Here is a 17598-nt window from a genome sequence, read left to right on the forward strand (position 1 = left end):
ATGCCAATAATTTACCCCAAGAGCCTATCATTTTATTTTTCTTTATCCATAACTTCATTAAATGTTTTAGTATGGGCACATTTTATTGTTGTAACTAATTTATATTCCACCTAAACAAAAATTGATGTATTTCAAATTCAGAAATACTTGCCATCTCAATTTTAGCCCAACTAAGAGGCCGTACCAAATCCATCAATGAACTAATAAATTTAAGTTGGGCTGCCTCATAATAATTTTGAAAATGTGGTAAATGTAGTCCCCCTAACTCATATTTCTAAGTTAATTTATTCAAAGCTACTCTCAAATTTACCCCTCCATAAAAACTCCCAAACCATTTTATTTAAATCTCGAAAAAATTTTTTATCAAGTAAATACGAAATAGATTGAAACAAATATTGTATACGCGGAAAGATATTCATCTTAATTGTATTTATCCTTCCCATTAAATTAATAGGTAAATATTTCCATTTAATCAAATCAGTTTTAATTTTTTTCCATTAATGGAACATAATTTAATTTATATAAAGATTGATAATTAACATTCAAAATTATACCCAGATATTTAATTCGATCAGTCCACTTCAAATTAATAATATTCTTATAAACTGAATAATCTCCTTCACTTACCAGTAATATTTCACTTTTTTCCCAATTAACTTTATATCCAGAAAGACATCCATATCGTATTAAACATTCCTTCAAATACAAAAGTGACTGAGCTGGGTTTATTAAGTACACCAATACATCATCAGCAAATAAATTAATTTTATACTCCTCATCTAAAACTGTCTTACCTTGTATCTGTGTATTTTGTCTTATCAACTGTGCTAAAGGTTCAATCACTAACGCAAACAAAGCTGGTGATAAAGGACAAGCTTGACGAGTTGATCGAGTTAACTTAAGATTCCGAAATCAAACCATTCATCAATACTCTAGCTACCGGTTTACTATATAGAGCCCTAATCCAACCAATAAAAGAAGGACCAAACTTGAATTTCTCCAAAACTTTAAACCAAAATTTCCATTCAACTCTATCAAATGCTTTTTATGCATCTAAGGGTATCACCATCGGATGATCTAAAGTTTGTCGAAATCTGTTAATCAAACTAATCACGCACAAAATGTTATCTGAAGCATATCTATTCTTTATAAAACCTGTTTGGCTAAATTTTTACCCAAGTTGATTCATATTGATCAATCTATTTGCTAATATTTTATAATCTACATTTAACAACGAAATTGGTCTATATGAAGATAATTTCAAAGGAACTCTTTCTTTTTTAGGAATTACTGTAATTAAAGCACTAGAACAAGACTCAGGTAAATCTTAATGTTCTCCAACTTGACGTATACATCCCCAAACACTAGATAAATCATCATAAAAATTTTTATAAAATTCAACCGAAAATCCATCATCACCAGGCGATTTACCATTCGGCATTTCCAGCATAGCCATTTTAATTTCCGAATCAGTAAATGGTTCATCTAACTCCTGTATATCTCCATCCTCTAATATCGGTAAATTCAACTGTGATTAAAAAAAAAAAAATCAGTCGATCCAGTTTCATGTTTTCCTTCAGATGTATATAACTTTTTATAAAATGAATAAAATTCATCATTAATCTCGAGATTTATAAGTAAAAAGAGAATTCCATCTAACAGCATTAATAGTCCTCGATATCTGTTCTTTCTTTAATTGCCACGCCAATACCTTATGTACTTTCTCTCCCCATTCGTAATACCGTTGTTTAATCCTATTAAACACGCATTCAAATTGATAAGATTGCAAAGTATTATATTTCAATTTCAGCCTAGATAATTCTATTTTCTGATCTTCTGCAGCATCTTTCTAAAATTCCTTTTCTAACTCATCAATCTGTTTCTCTAATCAAGACTCTGATTTAATCGATTCTTTTTTATTTTGGAAGTATAACTAACTATTTGTCCTCTCAATTAGGCTTTCGTAGCATCCCATAATACAAACTTACTTGGAACAGAATTAGAATTTTCTTTCAAAAAAAATTAATTTGTTTTTTCAAAAAATCAATAAATTACATATTTTTTAACAACATTGTATTAAACCTCCAACGATAACCTATTTAAATTTTCTCAGAAGTTTCATATGTAAAATATAACAGAATGATCTGAAATCACCCTACTTTTATATTCCGCTTGTTGTATTTTCCCTTGTAAGTGTGCCGATACTAAAGTCAATCCTTGAAAACGGTTCACGTCAAGATGAATAAAAGGAAAAATCTTTCTCTGTCAGATTAAGACGTCTCCAAATATCTACTAAATTAAGATCTTTCATCACCGCTTGGACCTGGATTGCCATCTTGGATTTTTTAAACTTTCTTCGGAGATTTATCTAATAAAGGTTCCAAAACACAATTAAAATCACCACCAACTAAAATATTATCATTAGATTGACCCAAACATAAAAATGCATCTGAAATAAATACTTCATCACCTGCATTTGGAGCATAAATATTAAGTAAAGTCCAAAATTCACTAAAAATCTTACTATTCAATTTAAGAATACACACTGCCTTTTCCTCCATTGATTGTAATTCAAAAGATAAATTTTTTATGTATCAAAATTGCTACACCTTTAGCTCTAGAATTAAATGAAGAAGAATATACATGCCCAACCCAATCCCCTTTTAATTTCACGCTTTCCTTCACATTCAAATGTTTTTCTTGTAAAAAGGCAATATCAATTTTCATTTTCTTAATATATGTCAAGACTCACTTACGTTTAATCGGACTATTTAATCCTCAACCATTAAAAGTAGCAAAACTCAACTTTGACATATCTACTGTTTTTACTAAATACCAATAATATCTTTATATAAAAACTCAAATCAATGTATATAGGCCCTCCAATTTAAAAAAAAAATCACAAATTAAAAACTAAAAAACAATAATAAAGAAAAAAATAATCCCCCCCCCAAAAGAAATACCAAAAGGTAGTAATCCCCTAAACAAAAATTGGGTGTGGATTACCCACCAGTGGCTGATGACTGGAAAAGAACTTAGTGCAAATCTCTCCCTCCCCAGCCAAACAATCAATAACATCAAAGTATCATAATAACAAAAGAAAAAATAGAGTAAGAAAATTCTTCTTTTCATCCAGAAGATTCCAATCTCGAAGATCCCATTTCGGAAGGAGGTAGACTCTTTCCATTCTAGTTTTTCCCATTTCTGCTATTTCTTCTGTTCCCAGAGCTACCAAATTTTTCTTTAGGAGATAATGGTGGACTATGTCTTTGTCCTCTTGTATTTGGCAGTGAATCAGCAAAATTCATTGCTTCACGATCAGTCGCAAAAAACCGAAATTGATAGTCTCCGTAAAACACCTTCAATACTGCAGGGTAATGAAAAGTAGACTTATAACCTTCACGCCACAAAACTTCTTTAACTGGATTGAATCGACGTCGATGTTGAATGACCTCTTGACTCAGATCAGGATAAAAAAAGAATCTGCTATTCTGAATCAATAATGGGGTTTGTCGTTGTCTCGCATTTTGTACTGCAAGTCGAAGTGTTGCTTCTCTATCCAAATAACTCAAACATCGAATTATTACCGGTCTCGGTGGTTGACCAGCTGAGGGTATTCTTCTTAAAGCTCTATGGGCTCTTTCCAGTGCCAATCCCCCAGAGAAAAATTCTTGCCCTAATATTTGCGGAATCTAGTCTTTAAAAAAACGAAGAGGATCTTGTCTTTCTATACCTTCTGGCAAACTAACAATTTTCACATTATTCCTTCTGCTTTGATTTTCCAAATAATCTATTTTTCTTTCTAACTCCTTCTCACGATCTCCCAATTCTATGACTGATTTTTCCACCTTCAACACTTTTTCTGTATTAGAAGTCACTTGTTGCTTACAGTCCAAAAAAGCAGTCTGAATTTTTAAAAAATTCTTCATAAGATGCATTCACATGTGTCTTAACCACATTTAATTCTGAACTTGTACCAGCATTCATTTGAACCATTTCATTCATTTGAGATGCCAACAAAGGTTTTATAACAGCTTGAATAACTACATTAAATTGCATACACTGTGAATCGGTAAATCTCAGCTCTGCTCTCTCTGACATAGTGGTAGAACAAGGTAACTGCAGCTCCTGTTGCAACTCAACAGAAGACATTTTAAAAGTTTTACTGCAGGTCTGGACTGCCAGCGACGGCACCCCGACTTCCTCAGGGGGTTGCCGCTGGTTTCCCCCGTATCTTGTTGTTTTCTCATCAATTCACAAAGGAAAATGATTTCTTCAGATTGAAATGTTACCTGATGCATTTCTAACATTGGAGTCGTCTTCCTGCGTGCTCCCTCCATTGAAATCGAAAGGCTTTTCAAATCGGGTTCCACTTCTTGGGAACACGTACCTTCTTCTGGAGAATGGGTAATTCCAGCACCATCCTTCATTTGGTGAGCAATAGGTATTTTTTTAGCCCCCACAGGCGATCTTTGGGATTTAGACAATGAAGAGATTGAGTCTGGGGCTGTATCAAGTCAAATAGGCCCCAAATCTTCAGCACTTCGAAAATGTAACTTCTTTTGAATTTGAGGTTTAATCTTTTTTTACCATTAGTGGCCATAATAATTCCTTAATACTTTAAACTAAAATTTAAAAAGTTTAAACTTGAAAACAAAAGGCTAAAAAACGGGTATTTAAAAGTCTGGCCAGAGAGGTCGAGATTGCACGTCTAGACTCTAAGCCATCTTGCCACGCCCTCCCTCCTCTAGTATTTCTGTGTATTTACTATAATCACAAGAGTTTGTAAACTTTTGTGTTTTACTCTTAAGTGCAGAGTTCTGGTCAAGTGCAGAGTTCTGGTCAAGTGCAGAGTTCTGGTCAAGTGCAGAGTTCTGGTCAAGTGCAGAGTTCTGGTCGAGGTTAAGGAGGGTGTGAAGGGTTATCAAAAGAGGGAATATGAACTAGATGGGCTATACTGTAAGGGGTTTGGAAGAATGTTGTGCAATCTTGTTGAATCACAAGGGTGAGGCTTGGAGGCAGTTGTTGACATCATCTTTCTATCATGGGATAATCCAGAATTTGGAGGGCTTGCACGCAGTGTTGCTTTTCTTTGTGTGGTATCAACTGCAGCTCAGAATATGCCACCTTTTTCACATTTTTTTCTACATCTCAAATTGATCTTATTCTTGGTGAAAAATTATAAACTGTCCTTTTTTAAATTGTTCAGTAATCTAGTACTTTAAAATACAAAGTGTATCTGAATCTTTGAACTTTTATTTAAATATTTTAAATTTAGACCTTTTTGCCCATGAACCTGCGCCATCCAATTACACCCAATTGATCTACAACCACTGTATGCTTTGAATGGTAGGACAAAACTGGAGGACCCAGAGGAAACTCTCACAGACATGGGGAGAATGTACAAACTCCTTACAAACAATGCTGGATTCAAACAGCATTGCACTAATCATACTGCCCCAATTGTGCCCTATTTTCTTTCTCTGCCATTTTCCAGCATTTTAGCCATATTCTTTTAAATTTTTGGAGCCACTTCTCAATGAAATCCTACATCACTATTGAAATCTTCCACCACCTCCATTGGACCAGCACAGACTTTGAGCAAGTATTCAAACACCAAGACCCCAAAACTGACAGGAAGATCATCACGTAAGCAGAAAGAATCACCACCTCTTTTTCTTATACACCAAGGAAACTGGACTGAAAAGCTCTGGAAAAATACCAGCTACACTATCTGCAAAATATTCTAAATCTATTATTTGGGCAGGGGAAATCAATATCTGTTTACTCACAGGCAATAGGGATTCTAATTATGCACAGCTTGCAACTGCAGGGAGGCTGCCATCATCCATGTACCTGTCACCACATGCTCAAAGTGAGTTATGATTTTACTTTGAGCTTCATCATGGCAAGAGCTTACCAGAGGGAAATCCAACTACTCAAGGGCATTCTTAGTCTCCTATTAAGAGAGAGAGGGGTGGGGGGGAGGGAGAGTGTTCTATCTAGGAAAGCATGGGGACATTCAGAGGCCTTGTAAATATAGCAAAAGGAGTATGCAACATTCCAAACAACCTTCCAGGGCATCTTTTATCTTCCATACCTGAGTTAAAGTCCACAGATCCCATCAATTACCTCAGAAGCAACACTAGCATAATTTCTTCCTAACTTAATTTTTTTTTGTAGCAGGCCATAACAAAAAGTAGTGTTTTTCTTTGTGATTTATAACCATATAACCATTACAGCATGGAAACAGGCCATCTCGGACTTTCAAGTCCTCACCAAACCAAGTACACTCCTTTAGACCCACCTACCTGCACTTTGCCCATAACCCTCCATTCCCCTCCCATCCATTTACCTATCCAATTTTTCCTTAAATGAGAAAATGGACCCTGCTACCACTACTTCTCGTAGAAGCTCATTCTATACAGCCACCACTCTGAGTGAAGAAGTTCCCCCTCGTGTTACTTCTAAACTTTTGCCCTTTAACTCTTAACTCATGGCCTCTTGTTTCAATCTCTCCTACCCTCAAGGGAAAAAGCCTATCCACATCAACTCTATCTATCCCCCCCATAATCTTAAATACCTCTATCAAATTCCCCCCTCTTCCTTCTACACTTCAAAGAATAAAGATCTAATCTGCTCAATCTTTCTTTGCAATCTAGATTCGAAATCCAGGTAACATTTTTGTAAATCTTCTCTGCACTCTCTCTTCCTGTTGATATCCATCCTATAATTTGGTGACCAGAACTGCACACAGTATCCCAAATTTGGCCTCACCAATGGCTTGAACAGTCTCAACATCATTTCCCAATCTTGTATTCTATGCTTTGATTCTATCTTCAGGGAACAATGAACCGTTATTCCTAGATATTTCTGCTCCACTGAATTTTTCAGTGCCCTCCCATTTACTGAGTATGTCCTGTTTTGATTATTCCTTCCAAAATGAAACACTTCACATTTCTCAGCATTAAACTCCATCTGCTATCTTTCAGCCCACTCTTCTCAGCTGTCCAAATCCTTTACCAATCTTTGAAAACCTTCTTCTTTATCCACAGTTCCACCTATTTTAGTATCATCTGCATATTTACTAATCCAATTTACCACCTCATTGTCCAGATCATTAATGTAAATGACAAACAGCAAGGGACTCAATACAGAATCTTGAGGCACACTGCTTGTTACTGTCTTCCAGCCTGACAAACAATTATCCACTATGACTCTCAGGCATCTCCCTTCCAGCCACTCTTGAATCCATTTGACTATCTCAAAGTTGATACCTAGTGCTTGAACATTCCTAAATAACCTTCCATGTGGAACCTTATCGAAGGCCTTACTGCAGTCCACATAGACAACATCCACTGCTTTCACATCAACATTCCTAGTCACCTCTTCAAAAAATTCAACAAGATTGGTCAAACATGACCTTCCTCACACAAAACACTAAACCCGTGTTTAGTATTCCTGATCAGACCCTGTCTCTCCAGATACTTGTATATATTATCTCTAAGAATGATTTCCATTAACTTTCCTACCACAGGCATCAAACTTACAGGCCTATAATTGCTAGGCTTGCTTCTCAAACCCTTTTTAAACAAAGGAACCACATTAGCAATACACCAATCCTCTAGCTCTATGCCCATCTCTAATGACATTTGAAAAATCACTGTCAGAGCCTCTGCTATTTCTTCACTAACTTCTCTCAAGGTCCTAGGGAAAATCCCATCGGCACCTGGAGACATCCACCTTTATATGCTTCAAAAGCTCCAGTACTTCCTCTTTCTTAATCACTACATTTTCCATAATTACCCTCTTTTTGCTTCCTTTACCTCACACAATTCAATATCCTTCTCCTTCGTGAATACAGAAGAAAATAACTTGTTCAAAATCTCCCCCATCCCATTTGGCTCCACACACAGTTGTCCACTCTGATTCTCTAATGGACCAATTTTATCCCTCACTCTCCTTTTGCTATTAACATATTTATATAAACCTTTTGGATTTATTTTCATCGTTTGCTATAGCCACCTTGTACCTTTTAGCTTTTCTAATTTCTTTTTTAAGATTCTTTTTACATTCAATGTATTCTCCATGCATCTCCTTTATTCCTCATTTCTTATATTTTTCAAACCAAGTTTCCAATATCCCTTAAAAACCATGGCTCTCAAACTTTGGTCCTGCCTTTTATCCTGACAGGAACATAAAGATTTTGTATCCTCAAAATCTCACCTTTCAAAGACTTCAATTTCTCTACTACATCCTTCCCTTAAAACAAATTGTCCCAATCCACTCCTCATAAATCCTTTCTCGTCTTCCTCAAATCTAGCTTTTTTCCCCCATCGAAAACCTCAACCCTAGGCCCTGACATATCCCTTTTCATAATTGCATTGAAGCAAATCGCACTATGATCACTGGATCGAAAGTGCTCCCTAACACCAAACCTATCTCATTCCCCAACAGTAGATCCAACATTGCCCCTTCTCTAGTCAGTACCTCTACATAATGCTCTATTTAAAAAAAAATTCTATCCCTGCACATATTTTACAAATTCCAATCCATCCAGCCCTTTCACAGAATGGGTTTCCCAATCTATATTTGGAAAATTAAAATCTCCCACTATCACAACCCTGTGCTTATTACAAATATCTGCTATCTCCTTACAAATTTGCTCCTCTAGTTCTCACTTTCCATTAGGTGGTCTATAATACACCCCTATAAGTGTGACTAATGCTTTCCCATTCCTCAGTTCCACCCATACAGCCTCCTGGACAACCCCTCTAATCTATCCTGCCTAAGCACTGCTGTACTATCTTCCCAAACAAGCAATGCTACACCACCCCCTATTGCCCCTCCAATTCTATCACATCTAAAGCAATGAAATCCAGGAATATTTAGCTGCCAATCACATCCCTCCTGCAACCCTGTTTCTCTAATCGCTACCACGTCATACTGCCAAGTGTCTGTCCACACCCTCAGCTCCTCCACCTTCCTTACTAAGCTCCTAGCATGAAAGTATATGCATTTCTGAGCTTTCCCACTGCTTATTCTCTGTTTGCCCTTATCTTTACAAACAACTCTATTTATGTTTTTTCTATCATTTCCCCTCCATCTTCGTACAGGGCATCTTCCTTCTCTATCACCTGCCTATTGACCACCAAACTTTGTCTTCAAGGTTTCTCTGTTTGCAATCTAACCTTCTCCTTGCTGTTCTCCTTCGCTTGGTTCCCTACCCCCAATCATTCTTGTTTAAAGTCTCCTGAGTAGCCTTGGCAAATGTCGCTGCCAGGATCCTGGTCCCCCTGGGATTTAAGTGCAACCTGTCTGTTCTGTACACGTCCCACCTCTTCCCCCCCCCCCCCACCAAAAAGGTTCCAGTGATCCAGAAACTTGAATCCCTGACCCTTGCTCTACCCATTCAGCCACACATTAATCCTCCACCTCATTCTGTTCCTGGTCTCACTGTCGTGTCGCATAGGCAGTAATCCCGACATTACTCCCTGCGCAGTCCTTTTCAGTTCTCTACCTAACTCCCTGTACTCACTTTTCAGGACCTCTTCACTTTTCCTCCTTACGTCGTTGGTACGTACATGTACCACGACCTGGCTCATCTCCCTCCCACTTTAGAATATCTTGGACACGAGCAGCAACATCTCAGACCCTGGCACCAGTGAGGCAAATCACCATCCGCTTCTCCTTACCGTGTCCATAGAATCCCTCCTAACTATTGACTATTGCCCTCCTCTTCCTTTCCCTACCCTTCTGAGTCACATTATTCAATGTGTCAGAGGTACAGCCACTGTTGCTTTCCCAGCTAGGCTGTTTCCCCCCCCCCCCCCCCCCCCCCACCGCCTCCAACAGTACTCAGAGGAGTACTTATTGAAGGTTACAGCCACAGGGGTCCTCTCTAGCACCTTACTCTTCCCCTTTCCTAACTGAGGAGGTCCCGTGGCCCTGGTGTGACCACCTGGCTGTAACTCTTATCTATGACTACCTCATTTTCCCCGACAAGGGCAAGTTTATTGAGCTGCCGCTCCATTTCCCTAACATGATCCCTGAGAAGTTGCAGTTCAGCACACCTGGCGCAGACGTCCGGGAGGCTAGAAGACTCCAGGACCTCCCACATGTGATGCTGAGAACAACAAACTGCTCTCACACTTATTCCTTCTCTCTCCCCTTCCTCATGTGCAAAAGAAACAAATAAACCACTAAACCAGCCTTAACTTGATGCGAACAAGCTCAATGTTTTGAATAAATGTTTTGGATAAATCATAGTGAGAGGGCAGTTGCAAATTTTGTTCTTGTATTTTGTAAATCTTTGCATGCCACAAAAACCAAGGAACCTTGTTATTAAATTCGAAAAAACCTTCTGCAATATTTCATTCACTAAAATCTTATTTTCTGCTTCTTGTTAAGCTACCAATATGGTTCCTGTTGAAGCTTGCAACTTCCAGTATCAAAGTAACAAAGCAGGTATTTTAATAGATGTTCTCACTTGAAGAAGGTTTTTTAGCTTACTTTAGTGTACTCTTGCATATTAACATGCATGTTATTCAATATGCAGATGCTTAATGAGCACAATCTGCTTTGACTTTAACTTTTCTTTTTTCCAGTAGTGAATCAGCTTGGAATGGTGCATCAAAGGTAAGCACTGTATGTGGTAATTAAAATTTTCTAAGCTTTTCTATGCATGCATTCCTTATGTACAGCTTTAAGTTATTGTAGTATTATTATTTGGTACCAAAATACCCATATTTTATAGTTTGGTTTTATTTATGTAGTCCTAATAAAAAAAATGACAGCAGTGTCATTATGACAAAACAGCGTGCATAATTAGTGTAGAGGTATGTATTATGTTTGTGTACTTAAATGTCTTGAGTTCTTTGTCTTGATTTTTGGGCTTTGTTTTACTGTGTAATATTTGCGCCGCATGTTTGTATGGGGCTGTTGTCAGAGTTCTATAATAACACAGTATTACTGAATAGCGAAGGCTTGATCATTGCTTTTGCTTTGTTGTGGTTCTTGGTTGTTGGATATCTGTGCACAGTTTTGGAATTGAGTAGATCATGAGGGAACATTTATCCTGTTGAATTAATTCTCCCTTAATTTGCCTACCGTAGCAAATCAAATAAAATTTTGGTGAAATTTTGATAAGCTACATTTATGTAAGGATTACAAAGCTTCTCATAGATGCAGCACTACAAGACCATTAGCAAAGTTTGATTTTGCACATTTTTCCTATTGTTCAGTCCCCTTTTCAGCTGACCAGAAGAGCAGAATGAAAACCGTGTCTTTTTTGTTGGTTGCTTAAAGGAGGGTGGAAGGAAGATATGATTTTTTTTGGACCAAAGCTGAGGACTGGGAAAAGAACTGATGTTTATTTTAAAGAAATAATCAAACTGCTTGAGAGGCTGTTAGAGTCCTTATGATTAACTTATGGAAATTTCCTCAAGGTGTCAGAATTGTAGAGTTTTATTGGTGTAACAATGCACACATAAACCAGAATATTCTAATGTGTTTTTAAACACCATCTTGTAAAATTCTTCTTTTAGAACTATAATGTCTGAAGAATACAAAGTGCCTGATAAAATGGTTGGATTTAGTAAGTATAAAACTTTTGGAGTGCAAAGATGGTTTGATTTATTGCATTTAATTAACTGTATTTAAATTGTAACTTTTTGTGTGAAGCAATGCCACTGATTTTATCATTACACCTTATTCTTTACATTTTTGTTTCGAATGAGCCTCTCAGAGCCTGTATAGTTGGAAGTTAAGAAATTGTTGGAAGTATTCTGTTTGACTGTATCTTTTCTTTTGATAAAGCACAAGAGATTGCAGATGCTGGAACCTACAACATAAATAACCTCTGGAGAAACTCTGAGTTTAGCAACATCTGAGTGAGAAAAAATATTGATGAAGGGTTTTGACCTGAAACGTCAATATTCTTTCTCCCACTGATTGTACTTGAACTGATTTTAAAAACAAACATCACTATTCATGAGGATATCACCTCCAGTTAGTTTTGTACATCTAATAGTTGCAATGGCATATTTCTCAAATCTGCTGAAGATGGTCCACTTGTTTATGAAGAAAACCATTTAGTTGGATGGGGGGGGTGGGGGAGGAGTGAAGAGGGGAGAGAAACGAACCCTAGGCAAATCATTTTGACAACTTAATTTTTAATTGTCCATTTTGCTTGCACATGCAGAAAATTGTATTTTGATTAGTTTGTACTTGATTACTTACTGGTTGAAAGGGAATCCATTTTTGTGGAGATAATTGTAGTTCCACGTTAAAAATTGTGGATGGCAGATGCAACTGGTACAAAGGCAAATTAACACCTTAATTTAATGCATTAATTGAGCCTGTTGTATCATTTAAAAAAAACTTTAAATAAAAATATAAACTTTCAAAGAATAATCCCACTGGATTCAGCACATTGCTGCGAGTCCTGTAGATTGTAAACCTTGTTCAATGAATTGTTTTAATGCATGCTTCTTGATAATAGAATGCATGACCGCACAACTAACATCCAATTTCCGTTATGTAAGCCTATTCCAATCATTCTTCCCAACCATCACCTCCAAGGCTGTGCCTCTGCTGCCCAGTTCTTTACAAGGAAAGAATTTGATGATATTAAATTGATCTTTGGCAATGAATTGAAGTATCTGCATAGGAAAGAGCAGTAATTTTGCTAAATTAGCTTTCATGCTCTTGTCATTTCATTGACTCAGATTATTGCTCTTGTTCTCTGTAGTAATTGGCAGGGGAGGAGAACAGATATCTCGAATACAGATGGAATCTGGTTGCAAAATACAGATTGCGCCTGGTAAGCACTACACCTTTTAATTTACATTTATGAATTAAGAGGAGGAATAAACTCTAGTCATCTGGGTTTTTGTTTAGTAACTACTCTTCTATGCCTATTATTGGCCATGTCATTATTTTGCTGTTTCAGAATCTGAAATTATTTCATGAAACATATCACTAAATTTGAAGAGAGAGTGAAGTCGTGTCTGTGGTTCATTGTCCATTCAGAAATCTTATGGTAGAGAGGAAGAAGCTATTTTTGTTCCATTGGGTGTTCATTTTCAGGCTCCTGTACCTCCTTCCTGATGATAGCAGTGAGAAGAGGGCATGGCCTGGGTCATTAGGGTCTTTGAGGATAGAGGCTGCTTTCTTGAGACACCTGCTTCTTGTAGATGTCCTTAATGGAATGAAGACTGAAGTCCATGAGTTCACAACTGTCTTTTCCTGTCATGTTCATTGGACCTCCACACCAGATTGTGATGCAATCAGTTAGAATGCTCTTCATGGTACAACTATAGAACTTTAACCATGAGCTTTTATTTTCCACAATAACCTTTGATGAAGCATCTTCATGTTCTGAATTTTTTGTCATATCTTTTATACATGTTACAATGTTTGTTGTTTGTCTTTTAAAAAAAATACTTAAGCATATGTGCTGTAATCTTATGGTAACAAAAACCCTAATTTCTTTTGGATTGACTTTTTTTTGCATTTGTCAAGATAGTGGAGGTCTTCCAGAAAGGTCCTGCATGTTAACAGGCTCTCCAGAGAACATTGAGTAAGTGGCTTTTTGCTTTCTCTTCATGGGATTGTTTATTTGACATGGTTAACTATTGGCCGTTATCTAATTGTACTGCCACACATACTCCTCTTCTTAGCCATTCTTCCTCAATTTATCGTCTTTAAAAATACAAAAGTGCTTTAAGTGGACATCTGTTTTGAATTGTCACCATGATACCTGACCTGTAGTAGTTTTTGATGACCAAGCGCTTGAGTGTTACTTTATCTGTAAAGAACATGAAAGTCACCAATTATATTTGTCCACTATCACTTTCAACGAGGATTGTATTGATACCAGGATGGGTCACGTAGTCATTATTTCCACAACTGCATTCTTTGCTTATCTTTACATTTATTTCACACTGGCCTTAAAAAGAGTAACACGCATTCCACTTGAAACAAGAAAAACTTTTAATTTGTGTTGCTTACATTGACTTGAGCAGATTAGAATGTTTACCTAACTTACAGTAGAAAGCAAGCATATGTTGCTGGTTTGTTTGAGTGATTAAGCAAATGGAAATAGAATAAAAGTGGGCGAATATTTGTATGGCCAAGTATTGCAGTATAATTTTTATTGGGTTAATACTCCAAATTACAGTACGTGTTCAGTAGTTGCAACAGCAACAACATGAAACAACAGCAATAAGGATAAAAGTGGCTAGACAGCTATTGATTTTCTTGGAAACCTTCCATTTTTTTGATTTTTAAAATCTTTCCAAGATTTTTGTTTTGGAATTTCTCTCCACTCTCAGACTATTGTGATACCTAGCACAAAAAGTAGGAAAAACTTTGCATATTTGCTCTGATTTTCTGAGGAAAGTTCTTCACCTCAGATTCCTAGATGGCAACAGATTATGAACATTGGTTATTATGCAGAGGTGTGTACTGAGTCTTTTTCTTTGACCATAACATTCAAAACACTAAGGCTGCATCTGGTCTTTGTTTAGAAAGATCCAGTTGAGAATCAAACTACATCAGTCCTGTTGAAAAATAAATTAGTACCCTCTTGTGTTGAGACTCCATCCCAATGAAATTGAGTTTGTGAAGTCATCTGTTTGAAATGGATTAAATTGAAGCCATCTATTTAACAAGTCTGATGTTTTCTTCGTGTATCAAACTCGCTTATATCAAAACCAAATGATTAAAATAGTTTAATCAATCTGATATTTTTACTTTTCCTGCAGAGTATTTTATTTTATGTAATATTACTTAAATCGTAACATTTCAGTTTTATAGTTGTATACTACCAAGACTGGCCAGTAACTACTGTTTTGTTAATTAGAGAAGCGAAAAGACTCTTAGGACAGATTGTGGATCGATGTCGGAATGGACCTGGCTTTCACAATGACATTGACAGTTCTAACAGCGCTATACAAGAAATACAAATACCAGCTAGCAAAGTGGGTCTTGTCATTGGGAAAGGAGGGGAAACCATTAAGCAGCTGCAGGTAAGAGAATAAATTTGAACTTTGTATTTAAAAATGTTATTTAAAGACTGCAAAATATCTCATTTCACTTTGAGGATCCTGTGCACTCAATGTGGAATTTAGCACCAAGTTCTCATATTGGTGCAAGGGGCTCTTTGTTTTTATTTGCATTTCTCTTTGCATGTAAGGTGCCAGTGGCAATCTTGGTTTCAAGTATCAAGCACAGGTGCCCAGGGTCTGGCGCTGCCGCTGCTGTCCCACACCATCCCTCCCCAAACCCAGGTCTGTTATCCAAAAAAATCTGAGGTTTCTGGTCCTTTGAGTTTCGGATAACAGATGATGTACCTGTATTTCATTGTGAAGGTATTTAATGAAATGTATCAACTGATTATGGTCCATAGTGTTAGACATTGTCTAAGGTATACAAAACACAATCTGAGAGAGTGCTGATGTCAACTATTGCATTCTCATTTGTTGCATCAGCTAAACTCTTGTGGTTCATGGATATTCACAAACCACCTGCACGTTTCAGCAATATTCTTCTGAGATTTATCTAATCATTTACTTCAGTTACAGTTGTATCCCCAACAATGACAAATGCAAGTGGTGAATTTCCTTCCTGTTTCATCCAGATAATTCCTTGACATTCATTTGTATATTGAGTGATTCAAACTATCAATCAAGAAATAACAACATATGTGTCATGGTGACAGGAATAATGATTATGCTAAGACATTGACATTGTTGGGATTGCGTTGCCTACACATGGATGTGCCATCTTCTTTTTAGGAGAGAACTGGTGTAAAAATGATCATGATTCAGGATGGACCACTTCCCACAGGTGCAGATAAGCCACTGAGGATTACAGGAGATCCTTACAAAGTACAAGTAAGTTGAACTTCTGTTTATCTAGTACAGATATACCCTGCTTTATGAAACTAGAGCGTTCCTACAGAACTTTTCATAAGCCCCAAAATGGCATAAAGCAAAGAAGTGATTACCATTAATTTCTTTGGAAAAACTTTAGTGCATTCCCGGACCCAAAAAAATAACCTCTAAAATAACACTAACATTTATGTACAGTGTAGTTAGGCTGAATCTTCAGAGGCTGGGGTGATGGGAGGTACAAGAGACTGGGATGTAGGAGAGAGGAAAAGGGTCATCTATTGACATCCATCGTCATCTGAATCCGTCAGGTCACTAACGTCTGCACCTTCTATGGCTGCTTGCCTCATTGTTGAAGGTCAAGGTTCATTGACTGATGTGGCTGGTGTGGAAGGCTTGAAAAATGACAGTATGCTTGACTGCTTAGCCTCACCATTTTTCTTTATAGGCAATCAAAGCATTCAGCAAAGTTGCTCTAAACCTACATGGCGCTTTCAAAATTAAGTCATACTTTTCTGCGATCATTGCAGTATTGTAAATCGTGGCAAAAGTTGCACGCAAGTGCTTCACGTTCAGTTCCTGGATGACTTCGCTTTCGGGCCATTCGCTATTGCGTTAGTTTTCAGTTTGTAATCTTTCCTCTTGCAATTGCATCAGATCCTCATCTGTCAGTTCTTGGTCATGGGATGCCAAAACCTCTTCAACATCATCTTTGTCAACTTGCACAAACCCAGCTTCCTTAGCCAAATTCACTATTTCTGTATTTATTGTTGTTGGTTCAAGGCCTTTAAAATCGTTCACTGCTTTGGGACACTGTTTCCTCCAAATGACATTTCTCATCAAGACTGTTAACCTATCGAGAGCATCTCCAAGGTTGCTGATTGACAGTTTTATATTATTGTCTTTCTAGATTTCTTACAGACACTTCAATTACTCTCTCTGTCAATGGCTCTGACAATAAAACACTTTATACTTTGCATGTAGTAAGCCTTAATTATGGCTATTAGGCCTTGATCACACGGATCAGCAACAACTTCTTATTTGGCGGTAACACATGAATGTTACCATCATACTCGGTAATGCCAGGTGGATGAGCAGCACAATCATCGACATCATGGTTGGCATCAAAGAGGACATTCGTGGGCATGGCCTCTCCAGTGAAGTGCTGTGCCCCCATTCGCTTACGACCATCGCTCGCCTCAGACCTATCCCTGCCCGCATCACTAGTGTGTTTCAAATGTCACTTATATCTAGCTTGAAGCACACTAGAGATTCCACACAATAAAAGCAGTGCTTTTGTCTTATGTCAGAAGGACAGAGGACATTAATGTTCATTAGGTTCTAGCACCACCACCCCACTCTATAGCTGAGTGCTTACAAGTGTTGGACTATGCCCACCACTCCGCCGCACACCCCCTCCCCGGAGGAATGCCCTCTCTAGCACTCATTCTGATGCCGACCCTGCAAGACCCCTATCATCAATGCAAATTTCTCTATAGTATTTTTCAATAAAATGTCTAACCTATCCACTCGTACTTGGAGAAAATCACCTGGGTGTTCCAACTGCTTGGATGTGAACGAAACCGAACAGGAAGTGTATACTTATCAATGTCTTTAAGTGCCCTTGGATTTTTTGAATGGTACTCCCATTAGAGGCCCAAGAACAGCATCACCAATGGTGTCAATTATAGGCATTAAGGTA

The 17598-nt window shown here is 37.3% G+C and overlaps 1 protein-coding gene across 13 annotated transcripts in view; it reads left to right on the top strand.

Moving 5' to 3' along the window:
- Window positions 1–17598, top strand: part of fubp3 (far upstream element (FUSE) binding protein 3) — a 129701-nt gene that overhangs the window by 44357 nt on the left and 67746 nt on the right. For 5 of the 13 annotated variants that reach the window (XM_069886039.1, XM_069886121.1, XM_069886083.1 and 2 more), the window contains 8 exons: window positions 1285–1320; window positions 10411–10467; window positions 10608–10638; window positions 11547–11596; window positions 12752–12823; window positions 13525–13582; window positions 14867–15032; window positions 15801–15899. In XM_069886039.1, coding sequence (XP_069742140.1) covers window positions 1285–1320; window positions 10411–10467; window positions 10608–10638; window positions 11547–11596; window positions 12752–12823; window positions 13525–13582; window positions 14867–15032; window positions 15801–15899 — 569 coding nt within the window. The remainder of the gene's footprint in view (window positions 1–1284; window positions 1321–10410; window positions 10468–10607; window positions 10639–11546; window positions 11597–12751; window positions 12824–13524; window positions 13583–14866; window positions 15033–15800; window positions 15900–17598) is intronic. The other 8 variants (XM_069886055.1, XM_069886123.1, XM_069886133.1 and 5 more) reach the window with 5 other exon arrangements.

This window comes from Narcine bancroftii, chromosome 1 (genome assembly GCF_036971445.1).
Source record: "Narcine bancroftii isolate sNarBan1 chromosome 1, sNarBan1.hap1, whole genome shotgun sequence".
NCBI classification, from domain to species: domain Eukaryota; kingdom Metazoa; phylum Chordata; class Chondrichthyes; order Torpediniformes; family Narcinidae; genus Narcine; species Narcine bancroftii.